At 41.0% G+C, this 27,375-nt stretch overlaps 1 protein-coding gene across 41 annotated transcripts in view; it reads right to left on the reverse strand.

Moving 5' to 3' along the window:
- SORBS2 (sorbin and SH3 domain containing 2) overlaps positions 1 to 27,375 on the reverse strand; it is a gene marked incomplete at its 3' end in the record, with an annotated part of 177,085 nt that overhangs the window by 75,161 nt on the left and 74,549 nt on the right. For 34 of the 41 annotated variants that reach the window (XR_014223452.1, XR_014223456.1, XR_014223457.1 and 31 more), the window contains 3 exons: positions 6,933 to 6,982; positions 3,033 to 3,125; positions 325 to 351 (listed from right to left, as the gene is read on the reverse strand). Coding sequence is in view for 20 of the 41 variants with exons in the window: in XM_082237837.1 (XP_082093963.1) it covers positions 325 to 351; positions 3,033 to 3,125; positions 6,933 to 6,942 (130 nt within the window). The remainder of the gene's footprint in view (positions 1 to 324; positions 352 to 3,032; positions 3,126 to 6,932; positions 6,983 to 27,375) is intronic. The other 7 variants (XR_014223453.1, XR_014223454.1, XR_014223455.1 and 4 more) reach the window with 1 other exon arrangement.

The raw sequence follows: 27,375 nt of genomic DNA on the forward strand, positions 1-27,375 counted from the left end.
TTCGTAACTGAAGATAATGAGCACTTTTGCTATAAATTACATAGAAATGTTGGTATGTAATGTAGGGTCTTTTTGGATGAGTGGTCTGCATTTAAAAAAGCCATTAAGAAAGCAAAAAAATAGGTTATCATCCATTATATAAAGGCCAGCAAATGTAAAAGAAAGCCTTTCACACGTATCAAAAGTCTTTAGTTCAAGATTTAGAATCTCAAAATTAGTACAGTTTGGCTAGAGAAACAGTGGGGAGGGGGTTTAAATGCATGCCTTATTTATTCCACTCACAGTGTTGTTATATTCAGCTTAAAATAACAGCAACCTATTTACCTGAATCTGGTGACTGAGAATCAAGTCCTAAAGAAAGAGAACATCAAAGTTAATATGTGGAAAGTACAGTTAGCATTCCTACTTTATGCTTTGAAACCACTGTGGTAGACAAGGGGTAATTCACTTACCAAAAATTATTGGCACACATACTTTAATGACTCTTACTATACCGGCATATGTAGCCAAGGATCTTTTTTTCTAAAGACCACAATCTTAAGCATATTTAAGTTGGGCATAAGCACTGCTGAGCTCTGAAGTAAATTTTGCTAAGTAAATATGCACAGCATCAGACTGAATGGCTCATTATGCCATTTTTGCTCGGTCAAAGAGCCCTCTAACCTTCATTAAAGTTATGTGGCCCAAAACAAGAGTGAACAAGCATAACACAACAGCACTTTTGCTTCAATTTCACACTGGTTCAGCTTGGATGAGACATTAAAACATAGTTTAGCACTACACAAGTCAGCATCAGACACATATACTCCTTTTTCCTCTATGTTCAGAAGCACATAATGAGCACAGTGCCTCCTTAACCTAGCATAACCTATTATGCTATTATTAACAACCCAATATCATAAACTTATGTGCAGACCAGGGGAATTGGACCCATTTGACCTTGCCAGGTCAATTTGTTTTAAGAGATGGCAGCAATAGAAAAACCATTCAAATCTCAAGGTAACTAAAAGCGTTTTGGGACAAGTTAGGGGGAAACTAAACAAGGCAGGGCATTCTAACGTTACTATTGTCAGCAACATTGTCTGTGACCTTATTGATAGACAATGTATGAACCTCTTCCATGGTGCCCTTCTTCATAGAAATTGATTGAAATCCCTGTTCCATTGTTAGTCTTTGATTAATTATGTGAGGGTGCTTTAAGATGCATTAGAGAAAATTTTATAGACAATTGCAGAGGATTTGCTCTATGGCAGGCATAGGCAACCTCGGCCCTCCAGATGTTTTGGGGCTACAACTCCCATGATTGCTAGCTAACAGGACCAGTGGTCAGGGATGATAGGAATTGTAGTCCCAAAAACATCTGGAGGGCCGAGGTTGCCTATGCCTGATCTATGGAATTAATATCTTTAAAACAGGTATATGATAGTAGTTGTAGGCTGAAAAGGGCATGTTCTTCATGAGGCAGTGTCCAATTTACCCTTTGCAAATTTCCTTATGTCAGCTTAGTAAGGAGCTACAAAACATGCATTGATTAACTGAAATTCCACTTCTCTTCTGCTACTTATGCACAACTTGGGCGTGTGGAACACAGGTAAATAAATCAATGCTTATGGCTCCATTAATTCACACTTTCTGAAGGCTACACTTCAGGGCTACTGTGGTTCTGCTTTATTTTGTATTAGTTTTATTGCTGTTTTATTAGATAGAAATTAAATGATACTATTCTTCTTTTTCAGTCCATGTCATTCTCTAGTTGCTTTCCAGAGCTATTGTAATTGAATATAAAATTGTAAGAAAACTTTTCTCAACTTTACAATTAAGGTGACTATTAACAACACTAATGATTTGTAGCTGGAAATTTTACTGAGATCTGTTTCTGTTGATGAATATTCGTCTAGGTATGTTACATTATATTGCATAATTAATCGGTTTACGATGAAAGGCCAGGACAATGAAGCTAGAGTTGTCACTTTAACATTCTTCATTTTCTTGGGCTACTGCCAAATGCAAATCTTTAAAAAGCTGCTTTTAAATGTTTATAGCAAAATGGCCACAAACCTTTAAGTCCAACATGGTTTCTATTACTTTGGCATTGGAAACCTTTAAAAAGTGTAAGCTGCACTGACTTAGCAAAACTTACCCAAGGGTAAAATTCAATGGCCAAACTCACATTAATTTCTGAAACCTGGTTTATGATTTCGAACAGCCAAAGGGAAGGATTTCAACCCAGCATTCTGAAGAGTACTGAGAATATTGTAAATGCTACATTGCTTCCAATTTGGCGATGATGCATGAAAACGTCTTCCTATAAAAATTTGGCCTGGCATTCATATATCTTGTAATATGAATGGCGTTACAGGACACTTGCACTGTCATTTTATAGAGAATATTATGGTACTTTCCTTCTTCTATCCCCAAGGGATTTCAATTAGTTTCTAGCTAAGCAACCACAGCAATAAAATAGGAAAAAAATGAATTAGTACTACTAACTTAGTCCCACTTAAAAAATTCTGTGCCATTGGCCGTCCACTGCCAGAGACATCAGTGCATAGAAGTGTGGATGGATACTCCATATCTCCCCTCTGTTCTTTAAAGAACACCTCTGCTTGATTATGGCTCCAGCTCACATGATCACTCTCCCTCAAATGGGAGTGGGGGAGGGAAGCCCATTGATTTCAATGGGTCTACTCTGAGTATGACTTGGTTGCACACTACTCAAAAGCTATTATTTCACATGAGCTCTGCTGTGGAAAATAAGTTCTGGGGCTGAGCCCAGATAAGCTCTCGTTCAAATTAAGGCATGTGCACTGCTGGTCTAGTTCTCAGTGGCCACAGCCCAGAATGCCTGAGAAGGTTCCCACAAGGACATAGCTTAAGATTACATCAGCAGGACAGAAACATTTCATAATAACGGTTGTGAGCAGCAGCTGCAGCCACATTCATTATCAACCATGATATTCAGCTCCAACACTGTACAGAAACCATGCCACAATGGCACCCAAGTGAGACATTCCATGGTTAATATTTAATACCTGCTGTCAATAGGTTTGGAGAACTCTGAACTCTCTTCACGGCTGTTAATTTGACAGACATGGCAGCACGTTTGCGAGCACACCCACCACTATCTGAAAGCACAAAATGACACAGGCCCACAACATAGAGAGAGCAAGCACATGCAACACAGATCAAGTGGAGTTAAGTGAACTATGTAAATGTGGACATAGAACTCATGCGGTTAGAAATTGCTGTTGATCTTCTGGGTTTTGTACATACATACCGAAGGGCTGGGGAAGCTGTAGTTAATTATTACTGCCATTCCAAAGAATACCCAAGCCAAGAGAGATTTATCATGTGCTTTCCAGTACTGGAAAGACCACTTGTTGTGTGTACCTAACTCACCACAAAAAGACTAAAACGGAAGATCAAAATTGACACAACATTACTTTTTCAATAAAGAACACATTGTGTGGCCCTAAAAAAGATCTGAGTCATAAAGTAGGATTTGTTGTGTGATTTGGTATGTTCATTCATGGAATACTTTGATACAGATTACTAAAATGGGTGTCTTCCCCCTATGTGTAACAGGAGATATCTAGGAAGAAACTAAATTGTGTTGTTACAGGACCCTCTCCTAAGTGTCTTCCAGATAAGCTAGATAGATAAAGGCGAACATTTATAGTTCATTTAAAGGTAGTACAGAATGGGGAGAAGACTCCAGTCCTCTAGAATGCTGCATTTTTAATGACTGGCAGTTCTTTGTATCTTCCCTTTGACATCTGTGCCTATACCCTGGATGGACAATGATGAATACAAAGGTCTTGAATTCATTTTGTTCCCTGAAATACTGGGGGCATCATGAGCTGCAAAGTTGCCTGCGAGTGCTTTTGGCCAAACTGCAGGCAGTAGTGCTCTCTTCCCCCAAGGTATATGCACACTGCTGAAACAGGCAATCCTGGGTAAGTTTGCTCCTAAGGTTAGATGGGCCTTGCAAAGCAGAATATAGCTGAAGGGACAGCAGAAAACTCAACCATCCTTTGGGTGTGTTGGATCCAATCAAAATCCCATCTCAGCAATTTCTAGCTGCTCAATCAGGTGTAATTTATGTGGCCCGTTCTTTGCAAGGGAACAGCCAAGTCAGCATCATGATGTTGGGCCACGTTTAAAATTGCCAGCTCAGGGAATGTATGCTCTTTGTAGTCAGCTGAAGGAGAGCATCTATTGCGAGCCCAAATTTAGAATAAAGCTGCCACTAACAGGAAGATCATATTGGGTGTCTTAAACACATGGCTACTATACATCCCACATACTACATGGCACAATCTCTCACTGAATAATTATACGAAGTACAAGAGTTGTGGTGATCAATCCTAATCCTATGCAAGGGCAAGGAACCTGTCTACGCAGGGCATGTCTGCTAAAGCGAAAGGGAAACTCAAGCTTCATTTGATCACAAATTCTCTGCAGCTGCAAGCCAAAGTTTCTTCAGCACCAAGGGCAGGTAACTTTAAAGGGGAAAGGATCCATGCAAATTCATTAATTTGAGTATTCCTATCAAAAGTAGTTGGAATACGGAGCAGTGATGGTGGCAGAAGGAAGCCTCTAGAGTGCATGCTATTGTTAAGTTTAGAAAATGCTCTTCAAAACTGTGGGTGGTCTTCCTTTGCCTGCTGCTGTGTTACAGAAACATATTGGATAAATTGCAAGAAGTTTGCATCATCATGATTTAACAGCAACAAAGTTAAGCCTCACAGATTTTTGCAGTCTCTGAGGGCTGTGTGTGTGTTTGCTGTGGTTTGTATTTATGTCTTTCATTTATTATACAACAGTTGGCTTCTTTAATCATTTTTAAATTAGATGCATTTATCACACATATTATCCTCGTAAATTCCTGCCTAAAATATTTATTGGAGGACACTAAAGATATATTTTAGCAAATTAAGTTTGACCCATTCATTATCCATCTGTGAAAAAAAAAGGCAGTGAGTCTGCAGATTGCCCAGACATTTTGTGGTGAAGAGTCCTACCACTATATAAATTCTTTGAAATTTTGTCTGCTTAGAAGCCACCAGGATTTACGCACAGCTTGGACAACAACCTACTTTAAGTTTAAATGCTTGCATTTTAGCCAATTTTGGGTGCAACACTAACCCCACTTACCTGGGAGTAAGCCTCATTGAATTCAATGGGGCACATTGGATTCAATGGGACTTACCTCTAAATAGACATGGTTAGAATTGTGCTGTTAGTCACACTGGAGATAGCAGCACCACTAATAGAAGCTATTCCTCAGTGTTAAGGATATACTTAGATTCTGTCATTGAAATTAATAGGATTTGGCCAGTTCTTATGTTACAGCTACAACATGGTTGCCACTCCCCATGCGATGTAGGATTGCAGAAACTGCACCATTGTGTGTGTGTGTGTGTGAGAGAGAGAGAGAGAGAGAGAGAGAGAGAGAGAGAGAGATATGTAGGACAGGCTTTCTCAACCTTGGTTCCCCAGGTGTTTGTTGTTGGACTACAACTCCCATCATCCCTGACCACTGGTCCTGTTAGTTAGGGATAGTGGAAGTTGTAGTCCAACAAACATGTGGAGACCCAAGGTTGAGAAAGGCTGATGTAGAAAGAAGCAAACACGCTGTTCAATATTTGAGGCCTTGCTTCCAGTTCACTGCTGACTTAAGTTCAGAGGGAGGGTAGAAGGAACACAATCTTTTTGGTTAAGGTGCCAATGCTCTGAAATACTCCATCAATACTGAAATACTTCATCAATAGCTTCCAAAATTTGGCTCTATAAAAAGTTTTTTTAAAAAATTTATTTTTTGCAGAAGCTTAACTGGTAACCTGTTATGTAGGATGATTCTATCATAATTTTATTTTATCATGCCCTTTGATAGTGTCTTGATTATTTCTATCACTCTATTGTTAGTTGATTTGAGTTCTCACCCAGTGGGGGAAAAAAACCAGAGTATAATTTTTCTAAATACATATGGTAATCCAAACAGGATTCATGACCATCGCTAACTACCACATTTTCTGACCCATGATTAACGTTAAACATAGTGGTCTCAAAAGGCAAGTATGCAATGTATCCTGAACTGAATTTTAGGAATATGAATAGGTGTTTAAAAATGCACCAATAAATATACGAATTTTCAGCAAAGTATGACTGTGATCCTATACAAACTTGCCTGAGAGTAAGTCCCATTTAATTCAATGGAGCTTACTTCTGATGTCTGGGATTGCACTGTAAGTAAGTCACAGCACAATCATTTTAGAATTAAACAGCACACCATAAACACAAGTGTCTTGATTTATGCCACTGTGTTGGACTATGTACATGTGCATTGTGCCCCAATATATTTTACTAAATACCAGAAAATATATTGAAATGGAACACACATGCATATGCATGTATAAATCCATATATTTATACATAGCAGCACATATAAGTACAGTGGTGCCCCGCAAGATGAATGCCTCGCAAGACGAAAAACCCGCTAGACGAAAGGGTTTTCAGTTTTTCGATGCGCTTCGCAAGACGAATTTCCCTATGGGCTTGCTTCGCAAGACGAAAACGTCTTGCTAGTCTTGCGATTTTTTTTGCTCCCCCCTTTTTCTAAGCCGCTAAGCCGCTAATAGCCTTTTAGCCGCTAAGCCTTTAATAGCTGCTAAACCGCTAAACTGCTAATAGCGCTAATCCGCTAATAGGGTTGCTTCGCAAGACGAAAAAACCGCTAGATGAAGAGACTCACGGAATGGATTATTTTCGTCTTACGAGGCACCACTGTAAATACACATAGATAAGTCATCTATATTTTTTTACAGTTATTATTTGAAGCAAATTAGGATAGTTCTACTTGCATTTGAACAATATACTTAATAAAAGAGTTTAAACTTAATATCCCCTGCCCCACCATAGAAATTGCATACCTGTATTCATTTTGACTCTGGATGATTTGCTGTTGAAGTCTTCAGTTTTCCTATCAAATACAAAAACAATCTATTAATTTATCACAAGGGCATAACATGTTTTTTAGGTGGTGGTGGAGAGTTACTGGTAACTTTACATCTTGTCAATGATTGCTATATTTGGCTTTCATTGTGTGGTGGTAGGCCCTCGATATGCTTCTATACAAATGTAATTGTGATGTTTCACCCTCTGTTGGGTTCTAATCACATGCATATTAATTGATTACAAACTTTGTCCAGAACTGGAAAAGATACCCTATTTGGGCTGCAATCCCAAAAGGAGAAGATTCCCTAAAACACGGCACAGCATTTCTGAGGAAACATTCCTAGAACGGCATTGCACGTTGTCTAAATTCACACTTCCACAATTGTCCATAGCTTAAAGACATTTATTTATTAGAACAGTTTTTACTTAATTTTTAATACATGCAACCCTTCAGCCTGGGTGGCATAACATAAAAGACCAAAACCACCATAACTTAACATATAAGTATCAAATAAAACCCAAAGAATTTTGATAGCAACAACAACCCCCGTAGTCACTCCAACAAAACAGTACAGCTTTCATGATCCAAATGCCGGGACAAATAGGAAAGTCTTCACTTACGCTTAAAAATGTTGACTGTGGGGGAAGATGTGGTCCCCCCACCAGGAGCAAGTTCCATAACTAGGCTGCCCCACCAGTAAGGCCCTCTCTCAAGTTACCACCCTCCTAGCTTCTGCTGTGGGTGGGACAAGCAGGAGGGTCTTTCTTGCCCACTGCAGCCCTCAATCAGGTGGGTGTACTGAGGGGAGAAACAGGAGAGACCAAGGCTCTGTTTTGTACTTTTGTAAAAAGGACCATGAGGTCATATGTTGGTTTCTACAAGATGTACATTGTGTTTCAAGCGCTAATGTTGCGTTTTGAATGTGGTTAGGCTGAGGCAGTTCTTTCTATTGGCTGTGTAAGAATTACTGCTTCTGAAGACATTGATTCAACACAGTAAAAATCACTGAGTGCAAGGAATGCTGAATCAGGTCCCAACCGAGCCTGCCAGATACTTAACATGCACTGAAAGCAAATTATAAATACATTAATCCAAGAAGTTGGAAGGGTTTCAGCAGCTGTGGTATTCCGTTTGGGGACTTGATGCTCCATGGCATTCAAAACACAAACGAATACACAAACAAACAGGAAACAAGACATGAAATAGCAACTAAAAAGGAGCCAGAGCGATGCTATCTAAAGGCTGATAAAATTGCTTTTAACTACGGATCATGTTGTGACTCTGTTTATTGCATATAGTGCTGAAGTAAGCAAAACTGTGTCAGGAACACAGGTAGGTGCTACCGGTGATGTTACATCCATCAAGGAGTCTCCCCCATCACCCTGAATAGAATTTTGGGATTTGTTAGAAGCATGTTGCTTCTGGGGTTACCTCAGCCTATTAGCATCCAGGCACCTTGGGACAAACTATTGCAGGGTTGGCTGCTGCCCAGTGGGACTGGTAGAACGTAAGGCAGGAGGCCAACAGTAGATGGAGCCACAGCCAATGACAGGTGGAGCAAAGACCAGTGATGGTTGGAACCAACTAATTGTAGTTCTCATTTCTCCTTTTGCTGAGTTCTACAAGGGCAACACTGAGCCTAAGGAGGAGGAGGCTGACAGTCAGTGCCACCCTCTGAACTTGTAAGGTAAGAAGCCAGCAAAAGACTTGTGGTGGCTAAGGGTAGATTGAGGTGGTTGGGTGCAGTGCTTCGAATGGACTCGCCTCCACTGAACTATTATACATGACCACTGGACCGTTTTTATCTGTGCAACTGGAACTTTTATAGGTGTTACCTAGGCTGGATCTAGACACATCCAATAAGTGATTCAGTTAAACACGTTGTAACCGTTATACAGGGGAATCCCATTGGCAAAAGACTGGATTCCACAGTGCCATCTGGTGTCACAGTGTTATAACGCATATAAAGTGTTTTATCTTTACAAATGTAGCTGAGTCCCTAGTGTTCATTTTGAACCTGTTGATTGATATTAGGGAGGGCCTCTTCATTGTACTGTTTTCAATGCCTATTACAAAAAAGAAGGAATTGGTTCAAGCCTATCTAACCATGTAAATTTGACATGCAATTCTACGTTATTTATTTTGAATGTGTATTGTAAAAACTGGTTTCATTTCCATTTTCAAAAAACAAATAAGGTTAACTTCTTTTTAATATCTGATTTTCACAGTAATTTTAATGTATGTTTTATGCAAGCCACTGTGAGGCTTTGATGATTAAGCAGTTTATAAATTTGATTAAGTAAATAAAAATGAATAATAGGAAAGAAGCACCCCATTCTAAAATCTATGACTCTGCAGAATGCCAGCTGACATGAACAGGGATTCTGGTAGTAAACTCCTTGGGTTGTCAGCCCGCAAAATGCACCCTGGATGCAGCCCTTTGAACCTCTCCCTAATGCAGGCAAAACGGAAGGCATGCATCATTCTGCCATGGTCCTGCTGCCCGCCTCCTTCCACACCAGCTGTTCTTTACTGAAGAAGCAAAAACAACAGCAGATGAGGTGAGGGTAGATGGCAAGTCTGGGAAGAGAATGGTTGGGAAGAGCAGAAGCAGACATGTCTCTTTCTCTGAGGATCAGGAGATCTGGCCTGCAACCCCATACCCATTTGGTTCTGGTAGACATGTATAGGACTGTACTTTTAAAGGAGTGTGTCCAGTGTCCAGTTTTTTAGATAGTGGAAACTCCACAACTTCCACTGAACTGCCAATCACTTGGTCTTTCTGCAGTGACACTCATGTAAGAAATACTGAATATATTAAAAATAAAATAAATCAATTTGTCTAACAAATAGGGAATTCTGACAATTCAAATCATTTTTCAATGGCCATGGAAAATATTGTCCGCAACTCAAGAAAAAAAGCATAATCTCCTTCATCATATTTAGAGTAAAATAGCTGCCGTCTATATAAAAGCTTTAGCGCAGACCAAGGTGAATAATAAAGAAAAGGACAATTGCAGGAATTCATGGAATGTCTAATAAAATTTCTTGTCATTCAATTTAGAGAGAAACGAGACTCAAGTTAGCCCATCAAACTCTCTCCAATTATTCAAAGATTAAAATGAGAGTCCAGTCTGTTTTGTTCTATTTCAATAAACAGTCTTTGATTGTAACACTGGTTTCCTTAACAGCCACAAATTATTCCTGAAAGCATCAGATTCCTGGAGTGTTTCCTCGCTGCTGGGGAGACAGCATTTTAAAATGTTCTGTTAGCTGGGAACTGAACAAACGGTAGCACCATGAAAACAGGCTATAAAATGCAATGCTACACACCAAGCCTCAGCAAAGACACACTGAGTACAGAACTCTTTGTACAGAAGGATGTCAACGTGATTTTTACTGAGAGCTTTGATTCGTTTACATAAACTGTATTTAGCTCAGCTGAAGTTATATACATTTTCGCTATTTGGCGTTATTAGAGTGCAAAAATGTATAGTGGACATGTTGTGTTCTGTTGTGAAGATGATGCTGTCTTGTCTTGCCTCAGTAATGGACTGGATGAGAGCCAACAAACTGAAGCTGAATCCAGATAAAACTGGATGGATGGGAGGTTGCCTGCTCTTGATGAGCTTACATTTCCTCTGAAGGAGCAGGTACACAGCTTGGGGGGTAATTCTGGATCTATTGCTGTGGCTTGAGGCTCAGGTGGCCCTGGTGGCACAGACCGCCTTCCATCAGCTTTGGCTGGTAGCCTAGCTGTGCACCTATCTGAACAGAGAAAGCCTAACATCTGTTGTCTATGCTCTGGTAACCTCTAAGTTAGATTTCTGCAACTCAATATAGGTGTGACTGCTTCTGAATATGATTCAGAAACTTCAGCTGGTGCAGAATTCAGCGGCCAGGTGGCTCAGAGGGCATGATGGTTTGAGCATATAACTTATGGTTACCAGATTTTTTTCAATGGATCCGCCCCCCCCTTTTTTTTTGAAGCTGAGTAGCAACAGGGAGTCAGTAGTGGGGATGGTGAGGCAAAAGACCCTGGGCCCAAGCATCATGCGTATTGTATAAAGGTGCAAAGCTCTTCTTTCGCACCCTGTGGAACATTAATGCACAGAGTTTTTTTTAAAAAACTGGGCAATGGCTGGCTGGCCACAACTCCCGAGCCTCCCCCAATCAGTCAAAACAAAGAGGGGAGGGGACAGGAGATCACACAAGACACATCATATGCACACAAGACACATCATATGGGGACTTCTGGCTAGGAAAAATGGTGGGCGCCATGGCAGCGAGCAGCTCCTGAAGCCAGCCAGAGCCAACTGCGCTACCAGGCTGGCTCCAGGCACTGCCACGTTTCCCGAGGGCAGATTTGCAAATCTGGGGACTGTCAATGGGAACCGGGGACGTCTGGTAACCCTAATATAACTGTCTGTCAATTAGTTTCTAGGCCCAATTCAAAGTGCTGGTTTTGAACCATAGAGCCTCAAAGGGCTCAGGACCACAATACCTCAGGGACTGCATCTCCACATTTGAACCAACCCAGACCCTGCAATCACCATCTCAGGCCCTTCTTCACGTGCCTCCTCCACAAGAGGTCCAGAGGTGGGCAACACGAGAATGGGCCACAAGCTCTTCACTTGTGGAATGCTCTTTGTGGGGAGGCTAACCTGGCACCTTCATTTCATACCTTAAGACGCGAGGCAAAAAAATTCCCTCTTTTCCAGGCCTTTGGCTAATTAAACATAATCTATGTCCTTTTAACGTGGGTGGCGCTGTGGGTTAAACCACAGAGCCTAGGACTTGCCGATCAGAAGGTCGGCGGTTTGAATCCCCGCAACGGGGTTAGCTCCCGTTGCTCGGTCCCAGCTCCTGCCAACCTAGCAGTTCGAAAGCACGTCAAAGTGCAAGTAGATAAATAGGTACCACTCCGGCGGGAAGGTAAATGGTGTTTCCGTGCGCTGCTCTGGTTCGTCAGAAGCGGCTTAGTCATGCTGGCCACATGACCCGGAAGCTGTACGCTGGCTCCCTTGGCCAATAAAGCGAGATGAGCACCGCAACCCCAGAGCAGGCCACGACTGGACCTAATGGTCAGGGGTCCCTTTACCTTTGCCTTATGTCCTTTTAAACTGTGTGTGTAGGCTGAGCCTTCTTTTTGTTCGTTATAGTTATTTGTTCGTTATGTAATGTTTAATGCTGTATTGTGTTTTAATATTCAGTTGGGAGCCGCCCAGAGTGGCTGGGGAAACCCAGCCAGATGGGCGGGGTATAAATAATTTAAAAAATTAAAAGAAAGAAAGAAAAAGTTGTTATGGTATGTATTTTTGTTTTTTAATATTGTAAAGCGCCCTGTGTTCTTCGGACAAAGGGCAGTTTGGAAACAACAACAACAACAACAAAAACAGGCAAATATAAACTAAGGGAGGGGGAATCTATTAACTGTGGTAATTTATATACTGCCTCACAGTTTAGAAAAACAGTTCTAAGCAGTTTACTAGCATTTCAAACATAACACACGGACATCACGAAATATCAGATGTGCCCTGCATCTGAGACATATATTTATTACTCTACATCCAGAATTTTGCGCATTGAATGAAGAAACAAGTCTGCCACCCTTACCACCATCGAGCGACACCAGGTGATCTGATGGAAAGAATTCAAGGTAAGACAGACTGTTGTACTTAAATAATGTGTTTGTGTTAACTGAGTATGCCTCAAGCCACTGGACTGAGTGGCAATGGTGGGGAGACTTTGTGTTATTACACTATCCCTTTTAAGTGAAAACAAAGCAACAGAGCATAAAGGCATTTGACAAGCTGTCTGCTGAAAGGTGGCAATTTGATCCTTGACCTTTAGTGTTGAAATGTGGTAAGTGCTGTCTCTTTATATGGATTCCCCACCACTCATGCCCAAGATATTTAAGCCATTTTCCTGAAAACCAAACCATGTGTGTCAGACCAAAAATGTCAAGGAAGCGACACAAATTGACAGCACAATATGCACATTTCACGGGTGGTTTTTATAGCTGCAAAAATAGTTCTTTACAGTGAAGCAAATAATAAAGAGTTCTTTTTAGATTCCAAGCATCTCCAACAAATTAGGGTTTATTTAGCCATTCAGATGGTGCATGCAATTTTTTTGGCTTCAAAATTAAACGGGAAGAAAACAACTTTTGAATAAACACCTACTTCACATTCACAGCCTGAAATTTGCTTTATATTATCTGGCTTCTTCATGCTCCCATGCATTCTTTCATTACCCAAAATTAATTGGACAGTGGTAATCCTTGGACATTGCTTCTTCTTCTTTTTGTCTACATTATGTCAAAAGGGTCTGGCACATATAGATGTGCACTGTCAATTAAAAAGTGGCCAGGCACAAGCTCTCTAAAACATGTGGAACAGACTGAGAGTCCTTTCTGGTTTCGTGCGTTTATTTAGACATTTTTCTTCTTCTCCCCCCCCCCATCAAAATATCAAAGAATCAAGTAGCTGCTTCTCAGACATTAGACACTACCTTCCTAGACATTGCAAATAGCTAGCTTCAAGTCCAATCCACAGATGCTCCTGCAGCAAATATGAATTTAATAAAAGCCGGAACAGCTTGTAATCTGTACCATCATGCCAGATCTGAAAGCCAACTCAGGAAGATGAATTGGTGCACTAACATGGCTTGGTCCTGCTACTCTGGTGATTGCCAGAAGGTTTGGAGCAGGAGCCTTGGAGACCAGGGGCTCGTTTTCTACTCACTGGAGCACAAAGGCAGCTGGTGTCTTCTGCAAGGAAGAAATGAACCATGCAAAGCCAATGAGTTATTAAGAGAAAGCTCATGAAAATCAAGGACTGACTCTTTGCTCTCAATACTGTCAACCAGCAGAGATGGGGAAAACATAGCCAGTCGTTTCCAATGGTTGGGAAGTGGGATTGACTCTGGTTCTCCACTTGATGATCTATTTTGTGGATGTGTCCAAGAGGAACAATTCCCTCCCCTCCCCAGCACTTTCCCCTAGGAAAGTCTACATCTGACTCTGAATATTTAAGTGATGAAATTTTTAAGACACAAATTAGAATGCTTGCCAAGTAAGAATGGTCAAGTTCACTTTTAGAATGGGGTGGTGACATCTTGGGCATTCAGATGTTGTTGGGCTCCTACTCCCACCAGCGTATTCAGAACAGCTGGTGGTCAGGATGATGTTAGACAGCATCTTCTGGTTCCTCACCCTGGTTTAGAAACGTTAGCCCCTTTACCCTGCTGTGTTTGAAACAAAAAGAAAGCAGATTGTATAATCAGCTGTTTAAAGAGTAACTCAAGCATGCCAGCCTCTTTCAATCTCTGAATTAGACACAAGCAATTCCACAAAATGTTGCTTTGCCCTAGTGAGGCTCTCAAACTAAGTTTGTTGTCCCGACTTTGAAGAATCTAGTGGTTTAGCAAAATGATTGTGGCAGTGGCACTCAACTTATGTGAGGTCACCTTAAGTGCTGCCTGAAAAAACCCTCAAGAATTTAGAAGCAGTAACACAATACTGTCTATGTTGTGGACACAGTGCGTGCATGTAACCCTCAAGATGGAGCTAAGCCTATTTACGCTATTAAAAACTAAAAGCTGCATGCATTATTATTAGAATCACACAAGATGTCAGGGCAGTCTGTCCTCCCAAGTATGAGTGCAGTGCCCTCACACACTTGCAGCACTGACTGTATTTCACATCAGTCCAATGGCAATTTTGACAGCACTTGCAATTTTCAGCTACGTGAAGACCCCCAAAAATCACAGACCATGCGTCTGCTGTTAACCCAACTTGTACACACAATGCTGCCTCCTGTTTTATACCTAATATAGTCCTGCAAGTCTTGTCACTATTAAAAGCAAAATATCTGCTATTCTGCCCCCCTATAAATAGCCAAAGTAAACATGACCACGAAAATTAAACTTGGCAGGGCTGAAAAACTCACATGATTATGAACAGTTAAAATAACTGCTTGGCTTTAACAATTGCCAGCACTTAAGCCTAAAAACCTTTGAGATTTACTTCATTTCAAGCCTGAACTGAACCAGTTATCTACTTGTTTCTTCTGCCATTGTTCAGATTCAACATTTATCCATAGCTACCCTTTCAATTTTCTTCTAATTAATTAATGACCAGGAATGTTGTAAAGATTTTATTCCAGTTAGCATCTTAATTAGTGACCAGGAATAAGTTGCATCAGCATTTAGTTGCTGAAAAAGCAGAATGAATTAAAACAAAGGAAACCTGCTAATACTGTTAAGAACACTAATTCATAGAGATCTGTTGAGATAGAAAGCCTTCAATAAAATGTGATTTACCAGCCGAATTAGGTCTGGAGCTAGAAGTCATGTGTGAAAAATTAAAGAAGGCATCATTCTGAAAGAGGTCTTCAGGAGAATGGAAATTTCTCTGGAGAAGTTAGTAAAAAAAAAAAAAAAAGAGAGAGAGAAGCAGAATGGGAGTCGGAGGTTGAAGGCAATTAATTATGTTTCCCATTAATATGACTCTGGAGAAATTCTGCCTGCGCTATTACATTTATTAATGCCTTTTATCCCAGATGATAGAAGCTATTACCACAGTGTGTATGCTAACTACTGACTGACCTCTATTGCATTCATATGCAAGGCTTCTTCAATCTTTAATTTGTTTAGATTATTGTCTTGTCCTGCCTAGAAGACTCTGCATAGGGCATTATGCATTTGAAACAAAGCCCAACAATAATAGCATGTAAAGAACTGTCATATACATGCCCAAAACACCAGAAGTTAAAACTGTTGAAAAGGAGAGTGCAATCCTCTCCACAGCATCCAGTACCAGCTTCATCCTAGTCCCCAGAAACCAACTTGAATAGGATGATATTGCAACTCTCTCTCTCTCTCTTTTTGAAGATATGAAAGTTCCTGCAGGGAATTAAGAGTTCCACAATGGTGGAAAAGCTGCCAATTTTCCAAGCACACTTTTCATTTGACTTTTGCATGCATGGCTTTGCAAATAAGGCTCGCATGAGCAGATGCTGAGAGCAGACCATTTTTCAGGTGGGCAAACCAAATGCATGTTTCAGGCAGGTAAGGTAGAGCTAAGATAGATGAAGGCCCATATTCTGATGTGGAGAGAGAAAACGTGAGCATCCCAGTTCAGTTTTCTGCATTTCCACATCAGTTTGTGGTTTGTTTGTTTTTAAAGTCCTCCTGAAAATTCGCCAGCATTTTAGTGCAAACCTTCTTTAATACTTTTGCAAAGCAATCTCTCCTAATATAATCCATTCTTGTATATTATTTTGAGTAATATATGCATGAACACACACACACACACACTTCACCATAGTATATGCTTTTTGTACACTTTCCTTGGCTGGAGAAGTGTGAATCTTGAAGGATGGCTGTGTTTTGGTTGACCAGGCCTGATAAACATACCAGAATCCTGGCCTTTTGCCACTGCCTAGTCAACAAGGCAATGTGTTCTGTTCGCTGAACTTCAGGCTCTATATTTGCCACTTTCCAATTCAAGGCAGTCACTGAACTCAAGGGCCTCCAAGCCTATATTTGGATATGGCTACCCACAGCCTTGGCCTGGCCTTGACAGCCAGATACCTTTCCATACCCCAGCCTTCTTTGACATTAGGACAGCTCAGCCAGTTATCACGGGAGGCTTTAACAAAACCACTACAAAAGCCCTTAGTGTGTTACAGGTAAAAAGAAATGATACGTTTTTAAAGGCATACTTCCTTCTAGTGCTGATCAGTATCTCCTTTATATCTTGTTTAATCTGATACAAACTAAATGACATGGCTGCCTACTAAGGGAAGCAAAAATGAACAAGAAATATAAATTGCCTTTTTATACGATTATGTCGTTCTTTTCTATTGCATACATTTGTGCACAGTGGCATGCAGTTTAAGAAATCCTCTTTCATTTTTTTCTCTGGACTTAATAATTTTGTTAGGTAAGTAAAGCTAGATTTCTAAGACAATTTTATGACACATTTAGTGGATGCATCCCTCTAAATGTGCATTTTAACAGCAGGTTATGAAACGGGTAAGGCAGCAATATATATATATAATCATTATGGGTATGAAACGAGATTAATTCTAATTCTGAGCTTTAAATTGCTGTTCCTGCTCAACTTGCTTCAGTTGTATTTCTCTGTTCTGCTATCTAAAAACAAGGACATTCAGTCTGCATCTATTTCTAATACCTGATGATTATTAAAAGTCATATATATTTTGCTACTGGACCAGTCAGGAAAACCTCTTCATTTCCCTTTTGTAGCATCCAATATAGACAGATTCTGGAGCTGGCTGTCAGAATCGATGGCAAACAATCACAGACTCTTATTTCCCACTTTCTACTTAGCAACATGACTATATGGAAGAACTAGAGCTACTGTCTGAAAGTTAAAAACCCACTAGTCCTCATTATCAGCTTATATTACAGCACTTTCAAATGTGTGATGAACTTTACAACAGTTGTGATTTAGCCTAATGTGGCTAAATAAAAAATACAGACAAGGAAGGGTTCAGCAAACAGTTGCATAACTAGAGTGGGTGTGAGGAATGTCCCAAACTATGTGCAAGATGTAGGATAATCAGTCTCATATAACCAACATGCTTAAGTCTAATTAATGCATGAAGGGGTTAATACCATAGAGTAAGCTGTCCTGTCAGGCTTAGTATGTCCAGTTTCTCTCACCTTGGGAGGAACTAGGTACCTGAGTAACTCAGTGTGTGAAGAGGTTAGAGCTGATTGCTCCAGCGCAGACTGCATGGCTCAAAATTATCCACATGGAATTCGTAAAATTGACATAAACTGTAAATAATAGTTTTAGTAATGTCACATGGGCATTATTTTGAAATATGAAAAACATTTATATATGTAAAATATATTTAGTTAAAATAATTTTGGCTCAAATTTACCTGTTAATAAATTGTTCCTACGTCATTTTGTTAAATTGGGATGTTTACTGGAGCTTCAATTTAATTTGAATGAGCTAACTTGCCTTGGGGGACAAGTTAGCTTGGGGGACGCGGGTGGCGCTGTGGGTTAAAGCCTCAGCGCCTAGGACTTGCTGATCGAAAGGTCGGCGGTTCGAATCCCTGCGGCGGGGTGCGCTCCCGTCGTTCGGTCCCAGCGCCTGCCAACCTAGCAGTTCGAAAGCACCCTCGGGTGCAAGTAGATAAATAGGGGCCGCTTACTAGCGAGAAGGTAAACGGTGTTCCGTGTGCTGCGCTGGCTCACCAGGTGCAGCTTGTCACGCTGGCCACGTGACCCGGAAGTGTCTGCGGACAGCGCTGGCTCCCGGCCTATAGAGTGAGATGAGCGCACAACCCTAGAGTCTGTCAAGACTGGCCCGTACAGGCAGGGGTACCTTTACCTTTACCTTTAACTTGCCTTTATAAAACAATAGTTGGGTGTTGTTTGTAATTTTTCTTATTTAAGTCTAATTCTAAATATCTAGATAATATTTATCAGTCTATTCCGCTGTGGAAAAAAAATCATTAAACATATGATCAAAGTGGCTGTCTGGTGCTGAATATAAACAGGAAAGAAAATACAATTTGGTGTTGTTGTTTTTTTTTACAGTTTATACTGCTGTCACTTCACTCATTTGAAAATCTTCATAACAAAGATGATAGCTCATTACTGTTACTGTTAATTAAATATATATGTTAACCGACTGCAAAATGCCTCTAGGCGACTAACAGTTAAAACAGAGCATACAACCCTACAAGCGACTAATTTTCAAAATACATGTAATCAACTTCACTGACAAAATTCCAACTTAAACAGAAATCTAAATAAACACAAAATCCCTATTTGGAATATTAAAGCCAACGGCTGAGAAAGATGGTACTTCAAAACACCAAATACTCGCTACTGCAGATAAAACTATCAAAATACTAAAAGGGGGAGAGTCTTGCAAGGGGGAAAGAATGATTGCAAATGGCTAGAAGGTGTACATCTCTTGGGGTGAGCATTCCAAAGGCAGGGGGCCACTGCCAAGAAGGCCCACTCTTTCTTGTTCCCATTCTGCCCATTTTAGCAGGAGGGCACTCTGATAAAGCAGGAAAGGAATGAATATTAGGATAGCTTTGCTGTCTCAGTGAAAAAAACGATACGATTGCATTCACACAAACACACACAGAGCAAAAGAGCGCAAAGGGCCTAAGAGTTGTTCAAGGCCCTGCTGTTTTTCAAGAGAGAAAAAAATGTATCTAGGAAAGAGCTGCTAAACATAGCAAAGCAATAAGGTAGCACTTGTATTTGCCATGAGGTAAAAGCTATTTTAAAAGAGATTTTAATATATTTCTTAAAAACCAAAACCAGAAAAAACCTACAAAGAATTTCATTTCAAGAGTTGAACATTATTTATATATATTTTAATGGCAAGAGTGCCTAACCTATGGCCATCCAGAAGTTGTTGGACTACAACTCCCATCAGCCCCAGTCAGCAAGGGGTTATGGGAGTTGGAGTCAAGCAACATTTGGAGGCCCACAGGTTAGACAAGCTTGCTTTATAGAAATGAGCAACAGAACACGGATGAAGAGCATCCTTGTCAAAGGCCAGTTCCCTATGAATGGACCACTGCAGGTGTGAGAGAACCTTGAGGAACTGGCACCCTTTCTTCTGCTTTTGGATTCTGAAATGAGCAAGCAGCTACCTTGAAAGAGATGATGACTATTTATGGCTCCTAATAGACTCAAGGCCACAGAGAATCAATGGAGGCTGTTAAATGCTTAGCACTTCTGAATCTCAGGCCAATTATTTAGGTGCCAATCTTGCGCAGCAGAGTTGGTTTTTTCTAAAGCTGGAGTGGCTTGCCAAGGTCACAAAGGAGGGCCATGGCAAAACAGAAATAGAAACCCCGATGAAGGAGTCCCATATCATCGCCATTGCTGTAAGACCATCTTCCATCCAAAGTTGTCTACTTATTGCAACGTCTGTGTTTAAATTAGTGTTGGGTAGATCTGGAACTCAGGCTTTGCTTCCAGCCCTAATACAAAAAGATAGGTGGCCGTGTTGGTCTGCCATAGTCAAAATAAAAAAATTCCTTCCAGTAGCACCTTAAAGACCAACTAAGTTAGTTCTTGGTATGAGCTTTCGTGTGCATGCACACTTCTTCAGATACACTGAAAACCAGTGTATCTGAAGTATTGTATTTTCAGTGTATCTTCAGTAGTGTATTTTCAGTGTATCTGAAGAAGTGTGCATGCACACGAAAGCTCATACCAAGAACTAACTTAGTTGGTCTTTAAGGTGCTACTGGAAGGAATTTTTTTATTTTGACAAAAAGATAGAGAGAGAAAGCTGCAATTCTGAAAGTTCAGTTTTCACCCGAAAGTCATGGCAAATTTTATTCTATGGGGCTACATTGCAGCGATGCTCACATTTGAATACAGGTGCTTGGAACAACTGGAGTACCCTCTCTCTGCCAGAAATAATACAAATCACCCCCCCCCCCTTGCTGGTATGCTGGGACTGGTAGGCATCTTTGCTGCTGCTGCCCAAATCTCTTTACTCATTTGAAAGGGGAGTTGCAATTAGGAAAAAAACCACTGTTATGGACCCTTGCTACACAGGCTCTGGGGGCTAAGCAGTTGGGGAAGTATCCCACCCCCCAGCAGTCTTCCCAGTTGGGTCCACCCAAAAATTCAAGCCAGTGATACAATCCCACAAATGCCTAGCTGCATTATATGTGCTGTTCCATGGAATTTGAACATTGTTACAACCTGCTTACAAATACATGTGTTCTTCCTAAATTGCTGCTTCAAAAAACATTTCTGCGGCAACTTATTGTGGGATTATCCCAAATCATAAATAATAAATTCCACATAAATATGAAATCATCTCTCTTGATAAAATGTTAAGCAGCATTTTCAGAATGAATACTAATAGCTTGTTTGTTAGGAAGCAAAATATTCAGCATATCCATGTACTTCATAGCCTCTTTTTGAAATTGCTGAGCATTGAAGGGGCTTAGTTTCTAAACCATAAAAACAAACCATTCCCCCTCCATTTGATAGCAACATATTTGGGCCATGGAGGATTCTGTCTTAGGTGCATGTACTGTAATTGTGCCCCACCCAGAACAGAAGCAAGTATGGAGACTGTCTTCTTACGATGGAATAACCACAGTGTAGTTTGTCTAAGGGGTAGATGTGAGCTCCATAATTAGAGAGATGGCTCATACAGCCTACATTGAACTAGAAAACAAAATGTCCATAAAACCGGGGGGGGGGGGATGGCTGCAAGGGATTGGCCAACACTGCAGGTATTTGAAACTCTTTGGCAGGTGCGCAGGACACAATGATATCAGGTGAGCCATTTTCCTTTGCGCCTATGCTTTGCAGGCTCTGAAAATCAGCTTTGCAGGAACCAGTGATCAGCAAATTATATTTGCCCAGCGAGACAATGTTGTGCTTTTGAGTGCTGGGGAAATGGGCTATCTGCAAGACAAATCTAGCAATCAGGAAAAACATCTGGGCCTTGTACATGTAACAATTGCACAACAGCCATACTAAAAATTCTATGGGAAGGCTCCACGCAAGAGGTATGTGGAATTATTTATATGCAGTTAAAACAACCCTGAAGCTTTTCCATTTGATTCAGTTTCCTACCACAAAAGAATGAAAACATACATTTTCTATGCTTATATACTAAAAGAAGCAAAACTATCTCTTCTAAAAAGAAACCAGACACTAGATTGTTGGCATTCCTGAAGGAACACCTGGAAATTTAAATTTTGATTTACCCTTTAAAAACATTTTAAAGCATTTACATGAACCACATGTGCAATTTTATGGTATTTTTTTCTTAAAAACCATTCTGGAGGATAGTGTGTTGTATAGTTAGCATGTATCATAACGGACATATACTTGCACAGCTAAGCTGATAGGCATGCCATCAAATGTATTAAGTGAGCCAGCTTGCTTTTACTCATTTCTGTAGTAACTGAACAAAATTTGCAACCATGTCACTTTGACACTGGCAGCCTATTGTGGTGGCAAGACCAAGCTACCAATTCATAATTACCTCTGACTGGCCTTCAAAAAATGTTCCCTCTTTTATATAAAGATCAGCCTCAAAAAACTAATCAAGCAGGTGACACGTTCTCCCTATTGCTTTTGAAACAGAAGGCAATTCAGAACCATTTTCAATATAGTCATTAAAATAAAAACTGAAACCTACTGATTGGTAAATGTCCCAAGTCTTTCTTCTGACTGTTCAGTAATCATTGTCCAGCCCCACACAACTCCTGCTACTTTTCTGCCATCCCCCCACTTTTTGTTTTGTCCTTGCTACCCACTCATGATGAGTTTATTTCAGCTTCCTGAAATGTCTCTTCAGTACCTTTCTGGATCAGCATATAGTTCACAAAAACCAGCTCATTCTCCTTTGTAGTAGACCTCCAAGAGGTTATCATGTTTTTCCCCCTACAATGAAGTATAGGGAATCAGTGGCCTTTGAAGTTGCTCTCTCTTTTCTCCTTTGTTGCAGCTCAAAGAAGGATACCTGAAGCCTCTGCTTCTGTTTTAGATTAACTGTGGTTCAGCATGTTGTCTGAACCCTAAACTGTTGTAAATTTTAACTACGGTTAACAAAAACAAGCCAGTTTCATAAACTATGGCTTGTGAAGTTTGGGTGATACCACTAGCCAGGAGTAATAGAAAACTGGAAGAAAAAGCCTGAAGGGGTGGGCAGCATGTGAGGTTAAGTTCAGCCCCATCACAATACGCCATGGTCTACCATGACATTTGTACGCACCCAATAAACTGAAAATAGAACGCCTTCCTCACAAAGAAACTGCATTCACACACTGAAAACTCCAGTTTAGTTCTTCAGAGAATATAAAGGTTCACCACTTTTGGAATATATAAATTATAGTAAATCATAGAAAACAATTACATATACCAAAATATATTGTTTTAAAGGTTCTCAGTTACTTAAAGGTCTGTAACCTGAAGTGTATGTAACCCGAGGTACCACTGTACAGGTGGGACTTGTTGTTGTTGTTTAGTCGTGTCAGACTCTTTGTGACCCCGTGGACCAGAGCACACCAGGCACTCCTGTCTTCCACTGCCTCCCGCAGTTTGGTCAGACTCATGTTTGTGGCTTTGAGAACACTGTCCAACCATCTCGTCCTCTGTCGTCCCCTTCTCCTTGTGCCCTCAATCTTTCCCAACATCGGGGTCTTTTCCAGGGAGTCTTCTCTTCTCATGAGGTGGCCAAAGTATTGGAGTCTCAGCTTCAGGATCTGTCCTTCCAGTGACCACTCAGGATGCATTTGATCTTCTTGCAGTCCATGGGACTCTCAAGAGTCTCCTCCAGCACCATAATTCAAAACCATCAATTCTTCGGCGATCAGCCTTCTTTATGGTCCAGCTCTCACTTCCGTACATCACTACTGGGAAAACCATGGCTTTAACTATACGGACCTTTGTTGGCAAGGTGATGTCTCTGCTTTTTAAGATGTTGTCTAGGTTTGCCATCGCCTTTCTCCCAAGGAGCAGGCGTCTTTTAATTTCGTGACTGTTGGGGGGACTTAGAAACAGCTTTATTCAATGAGGCCCTACGTTTCATGTGTTCAAAATCATGTAACAGAGTAGAGCACTGATTTGCCAGCTTCCCCCGAAGTACCAGCATGGCCTTGGAGAAGATTTAACAAACTCTTGGGCAGGTGATCGCTTAGAGGGCATAAAAGAGTAAAGAAAGCAGGATGTACATCTTTGTTGCTAGAATTCATGTTCTAAAGGTGTCAAGATGTCTTCATTTGCAAATTGATGTAGCCCACTGTAGTTCATATAATATTAATCTCACTGTATGCAATATTTAACAGAGAAATGCTTAAAGGCTCCTTCAAAAGTTGGCTATTCTAGCATACTTGAATTTAATCCGATTTAGTTTTCTCAAGGCTAATTGGAATATTGATTGCGCAATATTGGGTTACATACACTCCAGGTTACAGACTCTGCTAATCCAGAAGTAGTGCTTCAGGTTAAGAACTTTACTTCAGGATGAGAACATCCGGCGGTGCGGCGGCAGCAGGAGGCCCCATTAGCTAAAGTGGTGCTTCAGGTTAAGAACAGTTTCAGGTTAAGAACGGACCTCCGGAACGAATTAAGTACTTAACCCGAGGTACCACTGTATTTGTCTCTAAAGGTATTTTCATGGGGTAGGGTTGGCTCAATATAAGAGTACTTAATCATTACATCCCAGAATAGGCACTTGGACATGTTTGCTCCACTGAATCTTGTCACACGCTTGCTGTGGGCTTGCCAAAAGTGACTACAGAACAGCCTTCTGCTGGGCTTACAGACAATTTCCATAGTATCTGAAGTCTGTAAATACTTCTGCCCTGACCATTTTTTCTTCCCTCATATGTGCAGACCCTCCAAGTGTCCCTATTTTCCAAGGACGTCCTTGATTTAGCGAAGCCATCCTAGTTTCTGATTTGATCCTGGAATGTCCCACATTTCCTTAGGATGTCCCTATTTTCATTGGAGAAATGTTGGAGGGTATGGAGTTATCCTATCCCTGAGCCATCAGAAGCCAATCCTGGGTAGGGATTTTTTTAAAAATGTTTAATGTTTTATTATGTTTTTATATATGTTTGAAGCTGCCCAGAGTGGCTGGGCCAACCCAGTCAGATGGGTGGGGTATAAATAGTAAAATTATCGTTATGCAATGGAACGCCCCTATTTTCATCGGATAAATGTTGGAGGGTATGTATGTGTATCTTGCCACTCATATATACAGTGGTACCTCAGGTTACATACACTTCAGGTTACACATGCTTCAGGTTACAGACTCCGCTAACCCAGAAATAGTACCTCGGGTTAAGAACTTTGCTTCAGGATGAGAACAGAAATCGTGCTCCGGCGGCGCAGCGGCAGCAGGAGGCCCCATTAGCTTAAGTGGTGCTTCAGGTTAAGAACAGTTTCAGGTTAAGAACAGACCTCTAGAACGAATTAAGTTCTTAACCCTAGGTACCACTGTACACTCTCTGTACACTGCTATAGCTCAGCTATTTGGCCAACCAAGAAAGCCCACATTGTGCTACATGGCTATTCTTGAATCTCTCCTCTATCCCTTTTCCTCTGTCACCACAGCACAGTGGGGTTTCATTGTTTAGTGGTGCTGTTGTTAACCTCAGCATTGCATTGCCTGAGGCAATGGACCTCTAGACAACATTGAGAGTGAAGCCAATGAGTGACCCATTTCATTGAAAGGATTGCAGTGAGTGTCACTGCCCATTCCCCCACCCGATCCCCACCCTGAAGGTGATGGGCAGGAAACCAAGAGTCTTCTGAGGTCAAAGAAAACTTGGTCTAGCCCTGCTACCAAATTCTTATAGTACAGGAGAAAGGAAAAACTCATTGGACAGCCTCTCTCGCCCCTGCCCACCGCATGCAATAGAGCTACAGAGATAAAATGAGAGGGATATCAAGCGGTGACAGCTTAAGAAACATAACAGTGATTGAATGGGTTGGATAATGGTTCCCATCAGCACCTCAGTGACAAGGAAGGAATACACATTTCAGCACAGTCAAATCAGATGCAATGAAAGAAAGAAAAACAACAACAGCGAAAGGTTATGGTAAGGTGTGATAAAGCAAAATTAAGTAGGACTAAGTTTCGAAAACCATTTAAGTTGTTTTTGACAATTATTTTCACAAATTATTTGGTGTGGAAGAAAACCATGAATGTTCATAAAAAGATTGACCACCTAATTTGGGCGGTGTAGAAACTAACGATGGATTAGTTTTTTATTTTGTTTCTCTGCCATCCCTATTCTTGAGTGCTGCTTTTTGATGACATTATTGAACAAAAGCAGTGTTTAATCTGAGGGGAAAGGAACACAGAGCCTTTGTCTTCCTTACTTCAGCAGAGAGAAATTCAACCAAACAGACAGAGGAAAAACTCCCTCAGAACAGCACAAGCAGTAAACATTATAGCAGTCTGCCTGGCTGGTAAGCGCTGCCAGCACCATAGGTGCCGACTCCCTAGGGCCCTGGGTGCCCAGGCACCCACAAAATTCCCCATGAAGGGGTTAGGCACCCACAAATTTCAGTGCCAGGGCCATGCATACTGCATAGCACCCACAGTCCTGGGCACCCATGGTTGTGGGGCCAAGTTGGCACCCCCAGCCAGCACCAGCAGCACTACCACACCCTCTTGGTTAGCTGCCTTTAACATGGACAGAATTAACCCTTAAGTGACAAACTGAATGATCACTGCTGTTGCACTTCCAACAGGTGTGTGGCCCCAAAAGTATGGATGTAGATCTGAAGTGGGCTCATCTCTCCATCTATGCTCATCTAGCTGCACTCTTTCAAAAGCAGAACATATATTGGCACTGAATGATTAGCCAAAATAGAAATGCTCTTCCATTTCAAGGACCATGCTATTTGTGATCTTTAGCATAATTAGAGTGAGGGTTTCTTCTGTCTGAGGCAATATTGTCAAGAAAAGGTATTTTGCTAAATGATCTTCTCATGCTTCTTAATAGCTTAATCTGCGTCTTAAGTATATGGATTTGAAAAATAAATTGATTCTCTGCAGAGTGTGACAGCCCAATCTCCAAACAGAATCCTGTAAACCAGTGGAGCCTAACTGTGAATTAATGCACTGGAAAACTGCTGAGAGACAAAAAAGAATACTAAAAGCAAAGAACCGAGGCACCTAATAGATCCTGCAAGGGCAACATTGCTTCAGAATTTATCACAAGGCAGAAAAATGTGACATCCTAGCTAACACCTCATTAAAAGCAGCAGTCAATAAAAGTGGGGCAGATATTCATAAAGCATGGTGGACACTCATAATCTAAGGACACTTCCAGATGAAGGCCTTGGTGAGTGTTGAGCATGTCGATACCTGGAAGACCTACAGTGGTGATTGTGCTGATCCCCATGCTGATTACTGCAGATTGGAAAACCACAGAACACGAGCGTAGTATCATGCCAACAAGTGTAGTAAGAACCTAAGAACAGCCTTCTGGATCAGGCCAGTGGCCCATCTAGTGCAGAATCCTTTTCTCACAGTGGCCAACCAGATGCAAATGGGAAGCCTGCGAGCAAGACCTCCGCACAACAGCACTCTCCCCACCTGAGGCTTCCAGCAACTGGTATTTAGAAGCATTATCACCTCCTACTGGGGAGGTAGAACATAGCCATCGGGGTTAGTAGCCTTGTCCTCTATGAATTTGTCTATTCATCTTTTTAAAGCTATCCAAGTTGGTAGCCATCACTGCCTCTTCTGGAAGCAAATTCCAGAGTTTAACTATGCGCTGTGTGAACAAGCCTTTTCTTTGGTCAGCCTTGAATCTGCCAACATTCAACATCACTGGACGTCCACAAATGCTAAGGTTATAAGAGAGGAAGAAAAACATTTCTTTAACCACTTTCTCCACACA

This window comes from Podarcis vaucheri (assembly GCF_965113315.1).
Source record: "Podarcis vaucheri genome assembly, chromosome: 9".
Classification (NCBI taxonomy): Eukaryota; Metazoa; Chordata; class Lepidosauria; order Squamata; family Lacertidae; genus Podarcis; species Podarcis vaucheri.